The sequence below is a fragment of the Lepidochelys kempii genome, chromosome 2 (assembly GCF_965140265.1).
Source record: "Lepidochelys kempii isolate rLepKem1 chromosome 2, rLepKem1.hap2, whole genome shotgun sequence".
Classification (NCBI taxonomy): Eukaryota; Metazoa; Chordata; order Testudines; family Cheloniidae; genus Lepidochelys; species Lepidochelys kempii.
Window position 1 is genome coordinate 209,780,889 of NC_133257.1, and position 17,630 is coordinate 209,798,518.

The 17,630-nt window shown below is 44.3% G+C and overlaps 1 protein-coding gene across 2 annotated transcripts in view; it reads left to right on the forward strand.

The window, feature by feature from the left end:
• IGF2BP3 (insulin like growth factor 2 mRNA binding protein 3) overlaps window positions 1-12,547 on the forward strand; it is a 167,592-nt gene extending 155,045 nt beyond the window's left edge. For both annotated transcript variants that reach the window (XM_073333722.1, XM_073333723.1), the window contains 4 exons: window positions 1,046-1,120; window positions 6,858-6,989; window positions 8,193-8,306; window positions 10,001-12,547. In XM_073333722.1, coding sequence (XP_073189823.1) covers window positions 1,046-1,120; window positions 6,858-6,989; window positions 8,193-8,306; window positions 10,001-10,102 — 423 coding nt within the window. In that variant the 3' untranslated portion in view covers window positions 10,103-12,547. The remainder of the gene's footprint in view (window positions 1-1,045; window positions 1,121-6,857; window positions 6,990-8,192; window positions 8,307-10,000) is intronic.
• Window positions 12,548-17,630: the final 5,083 nt, after the last annotated feature.

Here is a 17,630-nt window from a genome sequence, read left to right on the forward strand (position 1 = left end):
TGAGTGACACAGCATGGATCACTTGATGATTACCTGTTCTGTTCATTGCCTTTGGGGTGCCTGGCATTGGCCACTGTGGGAAGACAGGATACTGGGCTAGATGGACTTTTGGTCTGATCCAGTATGGTGTTCTTATGTTAACCACAGTTACGTAAAAGTGATACATGATGACTAGTAATTTGTTTGAATTAAACTACAGCTGTTAAAGATGAAAAATGTCCCTTGGCTGTTGGCAAAGATGAAGTCCTGTACTGCTTAATACATTACCTGTTCAACACTGGCTATGAAATACTAGCTGCAGCAATGGAAATGTCAGTTGTGATAAACAAAGGATTCATCCACAATGTCAGAAGCTGGGTTAAATTATTTAATGCTATTGGAGTCTGGGAACAACACTCACAGAAATCTTATTCTATGATGAAATGAACTATTGAAGACTCTGTAGGCGTCTGTGGCTCAGCCCTAGTGGAGCTTAATTTTTTTTCCAGAAGACAAAAACATCTGTGTATCTCACAATCTGGAGGACTGTTTGGATATTACCAGCTAGATAGGTTGGAGCTTCCTTATCCTGATCCTCCAAGGAAAAGTCTTGCTAATGGGAAGAGTTTGTTAGAAAAATGTTTCCCCCCCCCCCTCTCTCTCGTTAGGACGTGTTTGATGGTAGCGAATAACATTAAAAATCTTGGTTGTTCAACCATGTCCTTCCCTGGAAAGCTCTCTCTTTATACTATGTACACACTGTCTATGAGATTTTACCATGGGCTACAGATCTTTTTGAGTGGCTATCCTTTTGTTTCATGCTCATGATTTTTCAGCAGTAAATTTGTGACTTAGCCATTTTTTCCGATAACAGTACATTCATTTAAAGAAAACAAAAAAACCTAGCATGACCAAAGCTTAATGCTGCTGGTATAATGAATGATTTTGCACTTGTGGCAGAATGGAACAGTTTTACTGAGATGGAAAAGTTCTTCCTTAAACTTAGCTTGCAGTTAGGCATCTGTCAAAACTAAGAAGCTGTGTTAATCTGAACTTTGTGTTCCAGATAGCTCCTGCTGAAGGACCAGATGCCAAGCTCAGAATGGTTATCATCACCGGACCTCCGGAGGCTCAATTCAAGGTACTGTGTATGAAAACTTCCATCCCATTTGTCAATTTGTAGTGGGCTTTGCCCTGTAGGAGGAAACATACTGAAATACTTAACTGGAATGCACCATTTTACTCAGAATTTTAATAAATTGTTGGTATGCAGTGTAATTGTAGCCATGTTGATCCCAGGATATTAGCAGGACAAGGTGGGTGAAGTAATATCTTTTATTGAACCAACTTCTTTTGGTGAGAGAGAGAGAGAGAGATCTCTAGCTACACAGAACCCTGTGCGTCTTGAAAGCTTGTCTCTCTCACCAACAGAAATTGATCCAATAAAAGATATCTCTTCCACCTTGTCTCTCTAATAAACATGTTGGTCAAATCATTCCTGTATTTTCTCCCCCCCTGCCCCGTCCTGCCAAAAGAAAAGTCATGAACCATGTGGGTAAAGAAACATATTAAGGGCCACAGCCCTTAAAGTTAGTGGAAGTTTTGCATCATTTCATTGTGATCAGAATTTGACCTTATAATAATTGCACACAAGAAAAAATAACCATATGACACCCATAATGGCAGGTTACTAATTATTTCTAGATAGAAATGCCTTTTTGGGCAGCTTTTCGGATGAGTGGAATGATTCTGATTGTATTTAAAATTACGCTAGGATGCCCCAACTATCATTTGCCTCTGTTAAACATATCAAATGGTTGAGCTGCCTTCCGCTTGAGCAAGGGTAACAGGTGAGTACGATATAAGTGCAGATACCAAGTTAATTTCAGTTGGAGAACACGAGGTAAGAGTGGATCAAAGGCTGAAATAGGTCACTCTGTCATATAGCAGCCTGATTGCTTTGCAGGTAAGGCCTGTAGCAGTCGGAAAAGTCACTCACAACTTCACATCATTGCAGTGCCGTCTTGCTCACATGGGTTTACAGCCATGCTTGTCCTTGAGTGTTAGTCCCTCTGTATATTCCACTGTGGGCATGCACACACTGTATGCGCTTGGAGTTGGAAAATTCTTGAAAGCAGTGATTGTTGGTCCATGCACGTGTCCTCCTTTCCTTTGTGCCTACAATCAAGGAGATAAGGGGTAGAATGGACTGACCCCTGTTCCAGTTCCTTCTTTCCACCGTGTCGCCTGGGTCAGAACCTCCAGTGTCCAGCACTTTGTCTTCCTTTATTCTTCAATCTGCAAATATATAGTAAATAGTTTAGAATTTTATTCTATAGTTTGTTTTATAATTACATAGATTCCCTGTACTAGGGAACTCTGCCCCATTCTCCCCTCCAATTACAAGTACTGGACTATGCCCAGAACGCTGGGCTTCAAAATCTTTGCTGCTTGCCTGTGCTCCTTCTCAGTCCACGACAACCATCAATATTGCCTCCGGGAGGCTCACCTCATGGCAAGCAGCAGTGTCTGCCACTCTTTCCCCAGTCATACTTGTGAGGGTCTGAAACTTCATCTTCAGAAGTACCTAATGGAGAAAACAATGAGGCTGTAGTCAGACCCAGGCCAGGGGAGCCCCCGTATGTCAGCCTGGCTCAGCAAGGAGTGCACCTTCTGCCACGAGGTCTGACTTAGCAGCTATGGAATCTACTCCCACAGATCCGCTGTTTGGGTCTTGTCAGGAAAGCAGGGAGTGTTCTTATAAACACGAGAGCAGATCCTTCTCTAAGTCCACTTCAGAGAAGTCGGATACAGCTCTGCCCGAGTCAAGCAAGTCTTCCTGCTCAGACTTAGAACGGGGTGGACAAACTACGGCCGGTGGGCCACATCTGGCCCATCAGACCATTTAATCCATCCCCCAGCTCCCGCCAGGAAGCAGGGTCAGGGGTTTGCCCCACTCCAGCCGGGGAGCGGGGTCGGGGGCTTGCCCCACTCCTCGTGACTCTCAGGAAGCAGCCAGCATGACCCCCCTCTGACTCCTACATAGTACGCAGAGGCATGGCCAGGCGGCTCTGTGCACTGCCCTGTCCGCAAGCACTGCCCCCTTAGCTCCCATTGGCCGTGGTTCCTGGCCAATGAGAGCTGCAGGTGTGGCGCCCGCGGACGGGGCAGCGCTCAGAGCTGCCTGGCCACGCCTCGGAGCTGGAGGGGGGACATGCATCCAGGAGCCACTTGCGGTAAGTGCTGCACCCCTGAGCCCCCCCAGTGCCCCAATCCCCTGCCACAGCCTTGATCCACCTCCTACCCTCTGAACCCCTCGATCCCAGCCAGAGCCCCCTCTTGTACCCCAAATCCCTCATCCCCGGCCCGCACCTCCAGCTGGAGCCCTCACACCTCTCCCCCATACCCCAACCACCTGCCCTGATCCCCCTCCCACTCTTTGAACCCATTGGTCCCAGCCTGGGGCCCCCTGCTGCACCCCAAAACCCGTGTCCCCAGATCCACCCCAGAGCCCTCACCTCTCCTCTCTCCCAACCCAGAGCCCCCTCCTTCACCCTGAACTCCTCATTTCTGGCCTCACCCCACAGCCCTCACCCCCAGCCAGAGCCCTTCCCCCCAGTTTTGTGGGCATTCGTGGCCCACCATACAATTTCTATACCCTGATGTGGCCCTCAGGCCGAAAAGTTTGCCCACTCCTGACTTAGAATGTCCCAAGTCTGAGTCATGACAAGACAGTCCACAAATCCAGGGCTCGGTTGGTACCAGACCACAATCTAGTAGCAACTGTGTGTCCGGTAGCAACTAAGCTTAAACACCAGGAACTGATGGTACTGACAAAAGGCAACCATTGGGAGCCTCAACCAGTGATAGTATCGCCTCTGCCTTGCCTGACTGTGGTGCAAACTAAACTGTAAACACTACCGCTCCATTGGTTTGGGCGGACAGGACCCCTTGCACTCCAGGGAGAGCAGACACTTACATTACACCTGATGACATTTTTGATCTCCCTGATCCCCAATCTCCATTGTCATCAGGTCCTTCCTAAGGAAGGTCTTGACTCCACCAGGAGATGCAGCTAATGGGAGGAGTCTGTCCCCCATTATATCACCCAGCCATGGTTTCTCTCTGACAAAACTGTTGGTACCACCGATAGATCCAGAATCTGCATTTTCTTTCTTTAGAGGCTCTAAGGCTATATCTACACTACAGCTTACGTCGGCATAACTTTTGTCGCTCAGGGGTGTGAATAAGCCACCCCGAGTGACCTAAGTTACACCAACATAAGTTCTCATGTGCACAGTGCTATGTCAGCAGGAGAGCGTCTCCCTCTGACATGGCTTCTGCTGTTTGCAGAGGTGGCTTTATTGTGCCAGTGGGAGAGCTCTCACCAGACGTGCTGTAGCAGTGCAGTTGCATTGGTTCAGCTGCAGCACTGTATGTGCAGACATGCCTGAAACCAGTGGTTCTCAACCCTGGGGGTATGCCTACCCTGGGGGTACGCAGAGGTCTTCCAAGGGCATACCTCAACTCATCTAGATATTTGCTAGTTTTACACCAGGCTACATAAAAAGCACTAGTGAAGCCCGTACAGAGTAAAATTTCATACCGGCAATGACTTGTTTATACTGCTCTATATATTCTACCATAATGTAACGTGCATGTACACATTGTATTAGACATGCGTTTTATGTCAATTACTGATGTGTGCAAGTAAGTTAATTACATTGAAGTTGTCTTACGTATGCAGTTGCGATGTAAAAATGGATAGTTGTTGGGTTGGTTTTTTTTTTAAAATGAGTTGCTGGAAGCGGCGGTAATAGTGACAGTGGCTTAAGATTTTCTTCAAAGCAGTGCAGGGGATTTAGTCAAACATCTTCCTTAAATGCCTTACACTGCTTTGAAAAATCTCAAGCAGAAGAGCGAGACTGAATGATTTCTACGGTAGGGCCTCAAGTTCCATGCCTTCTGATGTGTGCTTGTGAGTTTGAGACTAAATGTCTTTCCACTCAGGTAGTTCTTCCTACAAAGACAAATCTAGTCCACATCTTTTTCTTTAGATAATTTGTTTGACAAGGGTTTAAATAGTCTTGTATGTTAAGATCTTGAAGACAGGTCCTGGATTTATCCAGCTATGAGCTGCTTTCAAATTAGGATGATACGGTAACTTCAGATTCCTGGCTTTTTGGCTCTGTTATGAAAGAATGTAATTGAAGTCTAAAGCAATGCCTCTCAATCTTTCCCTACTACTGTACCCCTTTCAGGAGTCAGATTTGTCTTGAATACCCCAAAGTTTCACCTCACTTTAAAACTACTTGCTTAAAAAAATCAGACACAAAAATACAGAAGTGTCACAGCACACTATTACTGAAAAATTGCTTACTAACTCACTTTTACCATTTAATTATAAACATAAATCGATAAGACTATAAATATTGCACTTACATTTCAGTGTATAGAGCAGTATAAACAAATCATTGTGTGACATTTTAGTTTGTACTGACTTCACTAGTGCTTTTTATGTAGCCTGTTGTAAAATTAGACAAATATCTAGATGAATCTATGTATACCGCCGGTTGAGAACCAGTGGTCTAAAGCACAAAGCAAATTCATGAAGTTTATCTTCCCCTGTTGTAGAACAAACCTTCATGGGAAATGGACAATGGAGAAGTTTACTTGACTCGTAATTTTGTGTCTCTGAAGTTTTAAAAGAACAGAAGGTTTTATTTGGCACATTTTAAGATGTTGGGGTAGTAGAAACAACATAAAAAAACCCTGCCCTGATTTCTTTCCTACCCATCACTTTTTGTGTTCTAGTCCTGCTGTGTACTGATGTGATTGAGAAAGGGGAGGGAGGTAATGTGGTAAATGGAAAGTCTCTATGACCTTTAATATACATCTCTTGGAGATCCTTTCCACCACTGTCCCATTGGACTCATTTTGTGATACAGCATGGGAAACGTCAACCTGATGTTGAAAGGCATATGGTGTGGAAGAGTAATCTAATATTTCTCAAGATTGCCTGTGAATGACAGGGAACAAAGAAATAGTTGCTTGACAAGCCACTAGAATTAGTATATATCAACTCAGAGAAAATTGGAAAGGTAAGAGATTCAGCTTTCCACCTGTAATGGGCAAACCCTCCTGCTTTATTGTCTTATTGCCCACCACTACTACGTATCCAGTACTGCAATAGGGTGATGCATGTTGGTTAAAGTGACACAACTTCCAAGGTGCCACTCATCTCTATACTGAGAGACTTAATCTCCCACATGAAAAATCAGAGCTAACCTAAAGTAATATACATTGCATTTAATTACTTGGTAATTAAATGTAAAGGCGTAAAACCTGGTGTAAATTAAGTCTTTGTCATGTGGTTTTGCTTTGAATTCACCGTCCTCTGGAGGATGAATTTCAGAAACTTCTACTGCGTAAACCAGTAAACTCCTTTATGTTCACCCTGGTGATAATAAAAACATAACATCTGGCACACGGTTGTCTTCCCCCTTTGATTCTTTACTGCAGCTTTACCTCTAGAGAGAGACATTCTAACCATAATTCAAATGGCTGGATTATTTTACTGGAAAACAGTAGGAGGTTGTTCATTGTTATGCCATTACTTGATATTCATTGATTGCTTGTCAAGCCTTCTTTCAGGGTTTAACTGTGGTATCTTCTAGTTAGGAATCTGAACACTCCATTCATTTAAAAATAAATTACCAACTACTTTGATAAGAAAAAATCTTTTGCATTTGTACATAGTAGATTTGCGCATTTGTACATAGTCAGTTTCCCTTTGGGTGGGTTTTAGTTTGCTTTTTAAAAGGTGACTTGATTTCAGAATGATGCTGTCCCTTTAAAAATATTAATTACTTTTGCAGGCTCAAGGGAGAATCTATGGAAAACTTAAAGAAGAAAATTTCTTTGGTCCTAAAGAAGAAGTGAAACTTGAGGCTCATATAAAAGTGCCATCCTATGCTGCTGGTAGAGTTATTGGTAAAGGAGGCAAAACGGCAAGTACTTGAGCAAAACCTAAATAATGGGACACAAGAAATCTACCTGAAGGACATTCAAAGTGTAGAATCTTCTCTTTAGCTAATTCACATTTTAACTCTTTGCATGTTAATTTCAAGCCTGTATGCTATTTAAACTTATTTCATTCTTTGGGTTTTTCCTTTCTGCAGCCTGCAATTCAAGTTGGGTCAATTTAATAGAATTGCCTCTTTAAAAAACCACAGGTGAACCACTGCACCTGCATGGATCTGCTTGTCAGTTGCAGGGCTTAAAATGGAAATACAGTGGTTCTTCCATTCAGAATAATAGATTCCTAATTAGAGATCAGATTCTGTAAAGTCTTTCTCGTTCCAGTAACTCTATTGACTTCAATAGGATCAGTTGCTTGAGTAAGGGTTTACAGGATCGTACCCAGTATGTATCAAGCGGATGGAAAATGAAAACATTGCTGGGCAAAGTTTTCCTGTGTGAAGCACAAATAGAAAATTTGCTTTCGCCGTTGAGATGTCCACTGACTGTGGAGTGCAGAATTTCACCCTGTTCTAGGAATGGTACTACTTTACTTTGACCTGCTGCCACTGCATAAAAATTAATTCTGTGAGGTACTGAATATCCTTGAGTCTTCCATAGATTTTTAAGTCCAGTAGGGACCACTGTGATCTAATTTGACCTTCTGGAAAGAAACTGCACAATTTTCACCAGCATGGATCCATCCTGTGGCATGGATCCATCCTGTGGCATAATGAGGCCTACACCCCACCTACTAAGAGGCAGGTGACTTGTACTGCACTGCTACCATCCCATCAGACCCAAAGGGAGTTGAGGATTGTCAGGATTTTAGCCCTTCTTTAGAAATCCCCATGGGAACAAACATACAAGAGAGCTGGCCTTGAAGATGGTGCGTATGCAGTAGAAACTTTCTAGGGTGATGGGTCTGCAGCTGTCTGTAGCTTAATGTGCGCATTTTGCTCTGTTGTGATGTTCACAGGTCTATGCACCGTGGATTGAGCACCCTCCATTAAACCCATGATGTCATCTTTAATACAGTAAATGGTTAGAGCAATTCACTTAGTCATCATAGAGCATTTGAAGGAGTTTACCTTGCCATTATTTGCACATTCAGATAGCCAAGTATTTTAAAAAAATTCTCATGAATTAAAGATGGCTGCATTTTGCTGATTTTTTTTTTTTTTAATTTACAGGTAAATGAGCTTCAGAATTTGACAAGTGCAGAAGTTGTTGTCCCTCGTGACCAGACACCTGATGAAAATGATCAGGTTGTTGTGAAAATAACTGGCCATTTCTATGCATGCCAGGTAAGCAGGTTACGGTGATGGGAGTAGTTATTGAGTTGGAGTGAACTCTAAACGTATCTGTGAATCTTAGGTTTACACACACCACACAGATCCCCCAAGGAATAGTTGCTACTACAGTAGAACCTCAAAGATACGAACACCAGAGTTCAGGATTTACTGATCCACCGGTTGCCTTCTGGAACCAGAAGTAATCAGGCAGCAGGAGAAACACACGCAAAAAAGTGGGGAGCAAATACTTCACTGCCTTGGTGCTTTAGCGCTGGGGCTCAGGGCTTCAGCCAGGAGTGGGGAGCTGAGGGCTTCTGACCCTCGGGAGCACCAGGGCTCAGGGCTTTAGATCTGGAGTGAGTGCTGAGGCTTATGGCTTCAGCCCGGCTCCGCTCCCAGTTTCAGCTACGCTTGGGGCTTCAACCCTATGGCTCTGTTCCCATCTTCAGCCTCCCAGTGGGTGCTGGGACTTGGGGCTTTAGCTACGGGGGGAGTGCTAATCAAGGCCTATGTTTGTCATTTTTCTAATTTCCCCAAGTGCTAATTTTTGAATAACATTTTGATAAACTTTGTATACTTCCTTCAATGTGGTTTTTCTTTCTATGTTTGTATTACGGTAGCATCTAGGGGTCCCCATCAGGGCCCCCTGGTGCTAGGCAGTTTACACAAGGCAATAATAACTAAAAAAAAAAAAAAAAAGAGAGAGAGAGAGAGATTATTGCCCAGACAGTTTCCAGTCCATATGTAGAGCCCTGCATGAATACAAAATCTGTATCCGCAAAAATGCTCTGTGGATATCCGCAGCTTTGCATGGTTCTAATAACAGCTGCACAGGTCACTGCACACCAGTGACGCAGGGCTGTGCCAAGCCCCCAACTCCCCACCGTCCCCTGCTTCTCCCCAGAGACCACCTGCTCTGTCACCCGCTGCACCCTCCTTCCCCTCTTCGGGCAGGGAGGCTACAATCCTGGGTCCTTGTGTGCAGCGCCGCCCGCTCAGCCCTACACAGCCCAGGTGGCTCTAACACACGCAGACCCGGCCGGGACAGACAGCAGCAACAACTTCTCTCCTCACAGCGCCCACATTTGCCACCCACTAGTTCAAAGTACAAAGACACCTCTTTCAAAATGGCACTTGGCTCACTGCGCAAGAGCACATGGTCGTGCTCCCATCTGGGAGTTATGGTTTACCTCCTCTGTCTGAGCAAGCTGGGGACTACAACTCCCAGAATGCCTAGCAGGCTATTGCCACATATTGCAGCCCGCTTCTGCATGATTCAGAAAGCCAAGCTGGAGCCTGAGGGCCGGGAGATAGCCGCTCCGTTCAGGTGTGTGTATGCTGCAGTCAGAGTTCCATTCCCGCCTCCACCTCCCAGGCCCCTCACACCTTCTGCGGTTGGGGCCAGAGCGTCTGCCTCGTCCCCTTCCTGTCCATTACATCATCACCCTGTTTTCTGTGCGGAGATCGCGAGAGCCCTGCATGGATACAAAATGTGTATCCGCATCCAAGCCACGAGCTGCAAAAATGGCCCATGGATATCCGCGGATTTGCAGGGTTCTGTCTGTATGATGAGGGACAACGGGTAAATACGACAAACAAATCATGGCAGGTGGAAGAAAAGGGCAAAAGTAACAGTGAAATGACCAAGTGTAATATAACAAGGAACCGTTGCAGCACAGCAACATCTTTTTGTTTATATCCTGCAGCTTGCCCAGAGGAAAATTCAGGAAATACTGGCTCAGGTAAGAAGGCAGCAGCAACAGCAAAAAACAGCGCAAAGCGGACAGCCTCAGCCAAGACGAAAATAAAGGTTTAGGGAATGGCCCATCAGAGACAGATGCCAGACCAAAGACAGACTGTGTAACAGACAGGTTTTGAACACCTGTTGGAGTTGTATGCAGAAGCTTCACCAAGCCAGTCACCTGTTTGAGGACCAGGCAACCATTGAACGCTGTCTCTGAGAATGTATTCTTTAGGCTCTCTCAAACTTTTGAAACCCAGCTTTAAAATAAGGACCCCTTCACTTCCCTTTTGTTCTATTCTCACAATTTAACATAAACTTGTTAGTCTTTTTTATTGTTCTTATTATTCCCCAGCAATTTTAGAACTTGGTTTAATGAAGCTTTCTCTTCTGAGTTCACTGGTTTAAAAAAAAAGAAAAGGCATTGCTCTTATAGGCCCAGTTGTAAAAGAAGAAACACAATTGGAGGGTGGGATTGGGGCTGGGGTAGGGTTAGCGCAAGGGTATTGACAAGAGTTTAAGTGTTAGTCCCCATGTTAAACAAGTGGCATTTTTTAAAAAATTTGGTTGCATTTTTACATAACACTGCCATGAATAACCTAAGGGAAGTGTTGAATGGTGTTGGCCAGGGCATAAAAAGATAAATATGCATTTTACTAAACTACCTCAGGCATTTAGTACCTCAATGAGAAATTGTTCCTTTTTGCGCTTTTTTTTGTATACTTTATAAAGCTAATAGTTCTTGAGCATTTTATTTTTTTAAAAAAAAATTAAAATTTGATCAGCCACCAGCCAGGAGTACTACAGAATTAGTGGGGGTGGGGGTGGGGCTATAGTAGGATACTTCTAGCTGCTGGCTGATGGGAGTAAGATGGAGGAAAAAAAAAAAGTCTAACCTCAGATTTTCTGAGCGTTTCAACACCATCATTTGTTTAAAAAAAAAAATTCAGTGAATGTTCAAAACATAGCGAATGATGCCAACATTCTGATAGCAGCAATGCCGTTTATTTTTCTTTTAAGATGGGATGAAAAAGTTTGACGGTACTTTTTTGGGAACAGAACAAGGAAGTGATGGCAAGAGGCTGGGGTTGAGGGAAAAATTAGGAGACTGAATTTTTTTATTATTTTTGTGCTACTTTGATTGAATGCATGAACCCTTTGTGCCTTTGACCATCACTACCTAATAATGCTACATGTAAACATTTGCAGCCCATTTGGACTTTGCCATTCTGTTCAAAGAGCAAGCTTCATCTTCAGTTTGATAGAACACTTGATCTGCTGGAGTAGTTTCAAGGCTGTATGGTCTCTGCTTCCTGCAGGTCGCATCATCCTGCTTTCAGTTACCACGATGGGGGAAGGTCAAACACTGTTTGATCGTGTTTAAAGATAAGGAAAGGCTAAGTTTACATATCCAGCCGCTGTTATGGGCCACACTAAGCCACTTTGGAAGGTTTTAAACGATATAAAACAACCTCTAGTCTGGCTTATATAGATGCAGCAGGATTTATGCACATTCTGCAACCAACCATTAAAGGAAGAGACGAAATTGTCAAAAGGCAGGGATAACAGGAAAGCTACCAAATTTTTTAATTTCAGAATGTAATTTGAATAATGATTGTGGTAATATAACACATTCAAGTTTCTACAATAAACTTCAGTCTACCTCAGTTTTAAAGATGTGGCAACACATGGTGCATAAAGACTGCTGTGTGTGTGCGCGTGTGCGCCTGTATGTGTGTGGTCTACAGAGCCATGCTATTACCTCCGAACCTTTTTTTGTGTGTGATGTTTTTGTGCATGAGATGATCAGAATCACCATGCTGCACTGATTTGAGGGGCACAACTAGCAAAAACCTTTCATCATTTTGTTGATCTACCTCTTAGATTCATATTGAAATAGAGGCATTTCACATAGCATAGATAATTTTCCCAAAGATCATTGTTGTACAGATTAGATAATTTTGAAAATGGTCTGAAGTGTTTTTCCTGCATCTCTTCTTTACTAATTGGTTTAAAAACCACAAACTTATGTTGTAGTTTTAGCAGAGAAAAATGAGGGTTTTTTTTTCCTTTTTTGACAGTGACCATCTAGTCTTTAGGAGAATTTTTTCTTGCAATGAATTTGAAATTACTGAAGTATAAAAAGTCATAGCATTTTAATTTTTGTTGAGGCTTAAGTCTAAGTCCAATTTTCCTTTCTTAACATTTGAGAAGGATTTGACTTTATTATTTTCCATAAAAGTTATTTACAAATAGGCAATGCATTTACATTTGCTGATTTAAATACTGTCATCTCTCTTAAATTTCTATACTTAGTGTGGTAAATCATGTTCTTATTTTCAATTGAGATTTGGTAATTTGGAGTATTTGGGAATAGCTAGAAAGTAAATACTGTAAATTATTTCAATATCCGCAAAGTATGGATCATTTTTTCATCTGTAATGTGCCCCCCAACGCAGCTCCACTTGCCAGATGCCTCTGAATGGAATAAAGAGTTTAACTCCTATCATCAGATATAGTTCTGTGGTTTTTTTTGTTTTTAAACTAAAGATGTGATACGACTAGTGCAGGCATGTTTGCTCTAATGACCAGGGTTTTTTATGGCTTTCTTTCAATTCGTCTTTTTTATTAATAGTATTTATATAGGGAACTCTTCAGCAGTCCACAGGTATTCCACAATCTTTAGGGTAGCCAGCAACAGTCTGATGCAGTCAGACTTTTCACCTGGCCGAACACCAGCATTCATCTCTGTGGTTTATAACTTTTTCTTCTCCCCTCCCCTCCATCAATATTATGCTGCCCACAGTACACTTTGCAATTAATGGCTTCATTTTTATTGTGAGGGATTTTGTTCTAGGTTGCCTAGATCTTTTTCGAAAGGCTCTGTGCCTGCCAGTCACAACCAAGCATATGAATGCCAAGGAATATATAACAGCCCTTAGGAAAGAGATCTAGATTGTTCACTTGGAGTTACAGACATTTTATTTTTTGCTGCCATTTGTTCTCGTCTTCTGCTTATTACAGATAAGACACACAAATAGCACTTCCCTGAAATTTGGAGGGCAGATGGAATCTGTGATGCTAGTGTGCAAAAAGTGGCAATCTGTATCTCATTCCTTCCCCCCAACTTCAGTGAGGTGGGATCTACTCTTGATGTTTAGGCTGAATTGCTGGTAATGTTAATGGAGAATTGAAAAGTGAAGTGATTCGTGTATGTGTGCGTGAGAGAGAGCGCGAAAATAAAGCAGTTTTACATTCTGTATCTTTAAAGATGTATTGCAAAGCAAAATCTAGAACTGCTTAGCAAGATTTATTTTCCTCAAACATCTTATTAGTTGGAGGAAAGATTCCCAAACTTTCCCCCTTGTATAATAGCACCCACCATTAATTGGAATACCCAGAAAATGGTTAATTCCTGGTATCTTTCACACTGTCATGGGTTTTATTACTGGTAATTTTTAAGTCTGTACTCTTCTAAACTCCTCGGAATTCCTGTCCAAAGCCCCATGACAAAGTAAAGCCTTCCTCATTTAAGTTATGGAATTTTGTGTCTTTGGTCTCAGAGGCAGCGTTATTTCTGTACATGCAAAAAGAACAGGAGGACTTGTGGCACCTTAGAGACTAACCAATTTATTTGAGCATAAGCTTTCGTGAGTTAGTCTAAATTGGTTAGTCTCTAAGGTGCCACAAGTCCTCCTTTTCTTTTTGCGAATACAGACTAACACAGCTGCTACTCTGATTTCTGTATATGTAACCGCCAAAGACGCCAGGACATGATTTGATGAATCTTTAGGGAAGGTTTTACTGTTTAACAAGCTACGGCTTTTCAAACCATTTACAATGGACAGAAGACAATGAAAACAAGTGTCCTTCAAGAACTTTTTTTAATACATAGTCAGTGGGTTAATACTTAGTCACTTCCACTCCTTACTACTAATCTAGTGCTACAAGTGTAAAATTTCATGTGTGAATCTTGGAAGGGTTCGAAGCCTAACAGTGTTAAAGTAGCCATAAAGACAAATCTGTCTAAAAGAGTGTAGATCAGCACAGGCAGATACCTTGTAATTTGAGGCACACCAAAAAAGCAATCTGCAATACGTTTTGCTACTAACATATTTCATTGTAACGTCTGCTCAATTTGTGTACCAGTCTTGTCATCAACTGGAATATTTCTTGCTTCAGTGGCTTATTAGGGAACCGTACAGACTTTTCATCATGTTACAGAAAATCCTGCCAAAGGCATCTTGATTAGCATTTCTATGAACAGTTATTGCAGGGCTGGGCAAACTACAGCCCACTGGCTGGATCCGGCCCACAGGCGCCACGCCACTCTGGGAAACGGCCACACCATATCCCTGCAGCCGGTGGGGGAGGGGGAGCAGAGAGCTTCACACACTGCTCTTGCCTGTGGGTACCTTCCCCACAGCTCCCGTTGGCCAGGAACATGTTACCGCGGCCAATGGGAGCTTCGGGGGAGGTATCCACAGGTGAAGGAAAACACGTGGAGCCGGTGATGAGCTGCCAAAATCTTAACAATGGGTTCCCTCCTCACCCCGTGAGGGGGTCATTGCCCACCCCTGCTCCCCGGGACTCCTGCTCCATCCAACCCCCCCCGTGTTCCTTGACATCCCCCCCCAGGATCCCTGCCCCATCCACCCCTGTCCCCTGACTTCCCCCAGAACCGGGCAAGAGGGTCTCGTGGGCCACCATAGTGGGTGCCCACCCCACCCCTAAGAGCCAGAGGCACCTGCCGGAGGGTGAGGTGGGGAGTCCCGGCGGTGCTTACCTGGGGCAGCTCCCAGGAAGCATCCGGCAGGTCCCTCTGGCTCCTAGAGGTGGGGGAGCGTAGCTGGGGGGGCAGCAGGGAGAGCGGCCGCTCCCCCACTGATCACATCAAAAGTGGCGCCTTAGGTGCTGACTCCCTGGGTGCTCCACGGCTGGAGCACCCATGGGGAAAATTTGGTGGGTGCAGAGCACCCACAGGCAGCTCCCTGCGCCCGGCCCCAACTCACTTCCGCTCCGCCTCCTCCCCTGAACCCACCGCCCTGCTCTACTTCTCTGTGCCCCCCCGGCTTCCCACAAATCAGCTGTTAGGCAGGAAGCTGGGGAGGGCAGGCCACGGCTTCCCGCTCAGGCTGAGGGTGGCGGAGGTGAGCTGGGGCAGGGAGCGGTTCCCCTGTGCTCTCCCCCCCCTCCCCCCGGGTTACCTGCTGTTGTGTGGGCAGCTCTCCTTGTGCCTCCTGCCCCAGCTCACCTCTGCCTCCCTGGGCCTGAACGGGAAGCTGCCACTTGCTTCTCAGCCTGCCCCGGCTTCTGGCGCGAACAGCTGATTCAGGGGAAGCGGGAGGGGGGGGGAGAGAAACAGAGCGGGGCGGCGCGTTCAGGGGAGGAGGAGGCAGAGCGGAGGTGAGCTGAGGCCGGGGAGCTGCTGGTGGGTGCTCTGCACCCACCAAATTTTCCCCTTGGGTGCTCCAGGGTTGGAGCTCCCGTGGAGTCGGTGCCTATGGTGCCACTTTTGGCCAGTTAAATTTAGAAGCCCTTTTAGAACCGGTTGTCCCTTGCGGAACAACCGGTTCTAAAAGGGCTTCTAAATTTAACAACTGGCTCCAGCTCACCACTGTGTGGAGCCCTCTGTGCTCCCCAGGGGCCGTACAGGGACGTGGTGCCCCTGCACACTGCAGCCACCCCGGATCTGCTGTAGGTAAGCAGTGCCGGGCCAGGGCCTGAACCCCTCCTGCACTCCAATTCCCTGCCCTGGCTCTGCAAGCAATTTCCCCACCCCAAACTCAGGCCAAAAAGTTTGCCCACCCCTGAGTTACTGTGCTAGTCTCTCAGGTTAAACTTCTTCTTGGGCCTAGCGTTCATTAATCATTAGCTCCTGCGTTCATGGCTTTTAGGGCTGATTTTTGATTTGATCGATAACTAGTTTTGTCTGAGTTGTCTGCTATGTTGGTGGTAGAACTGTCCCATTCATAGGACAAGGACATGTGGGGCTAGTGCTGCACGATCACCTCCAAGGTAGGTGACGGAGTACCTGGATACATTCCAAAATTGCATTGGCTTCATAGCTACAGTGTAGCCCAACAGTTACATAATTTTTGGATGCAACTAGACGTTGTGTGATTTCTACTTGTATGCCTGCAGGAGCAGCTTTGTGGTACTGTTTGGAGCTAAGAGCTAGCTGTGGCTGTCTTTGTACTAGTACTCAAGATTTCAATGTAGTTTGGTACAGTACCTGTCAGAGGACTCTTCGCTCACCCTTTTGTGTGTTTTGCCTAAAGCTGGGGATGCCTGATAGAGTAAGTTTCTACTTCAATTTGTTTCACATAAGAGCAGATTTTATTGGCAAAATATTGAAAGGGAAACTCAATAAGTAACCTGGAATTCTCTTTGGACTGGGTGCTTTGAAAAGCACCAGCAGGCATCCAGAAAACATAGTATCACAGTATGATAGAACGTGTCTTCAATTCTGAGCATGAGTGAGCCTCAATTAATTGTTACAGGATAGCAGACTATATTACAGGTGGAATGTTTCTAATTTCAAGAGCACAGTGCTTCTGTTTGAAAAGCATCGAGTTATTTATAATGTTTCTTTTCCCAAAATCATTTTTTCTGCCTTGACTTGCCCTCTTTAGGCCTGTTTAATAGGACTGGCCCATCTCCTCTTTACTTCTCTCCTGCTCCTTTCTTAAATCAGTGACCTTTCCCTACCTTAATGACTTCAAGGGATCCCTTTGGAATGAATCTGGACATACCAGCTAGGCAAAGTTCAACATTAGCCAGAGTGGTTTTAAGCATTGTTTTCCAAGTTTCTTCCTTTTGCTGAATGTGTAGGGTTTTCTTTTCAGGTTCGAGCATTTGAGAAAATGTTGAGCTATATTGCACAGGGGCTGTTTGGTTTTAGGTACAACATCTCCTTACTTTATCACAAAATCCCCTTTAGGGCTCATCTACATGATCTGTTAATGCACAGCAAGCCAGGTTATAAATCTACAGCACTCTAGTCTGTCACCCACAAAAATAATTTCAAACAGCAGTACATCAGCATGCGCTTTGGAATTCTTAGTGCATGGCATACTAGTACAGTGCCCCATGCTATCAGTATGAACAAGCCCTTCCCAATACTACTTTGCTTCCCCTAGTTGTACTTTAACCTCAGATTAAACAAGGTTTGAGCTCTGCTCACAATGGATCCATGCTAGTAAATGGTGTTAAAGGGACACAGTAAATTAACTCTCAAACCAATACAATTTACATAACACCTTGATTATTGACCTAGAGCAGGGTTTTCATTTTCACATACAGCAACAGCAGAGGGAGACACTTTCGGTATTAAAACCAAACACTGGTAGGAAGATTCAGGGGCAGGTATCGTAACTAAAGTTCCTTTTAAACTGAGTTTCATGTTGACTGTCTCTGATTCAAATAGCTGCTACTCTTCCTTTAGTATACTTTCAGCTACAACTTCAACTGAGATGCTGACTACTTCAGTCACAGGGTCCCCCTGCACTTCTGGAAGAACAAGGGGGCTAGAATCCACTTCTTCAAAACAATTACCAACTTGAATCATAATACCCACAATTCCAGACAGATTC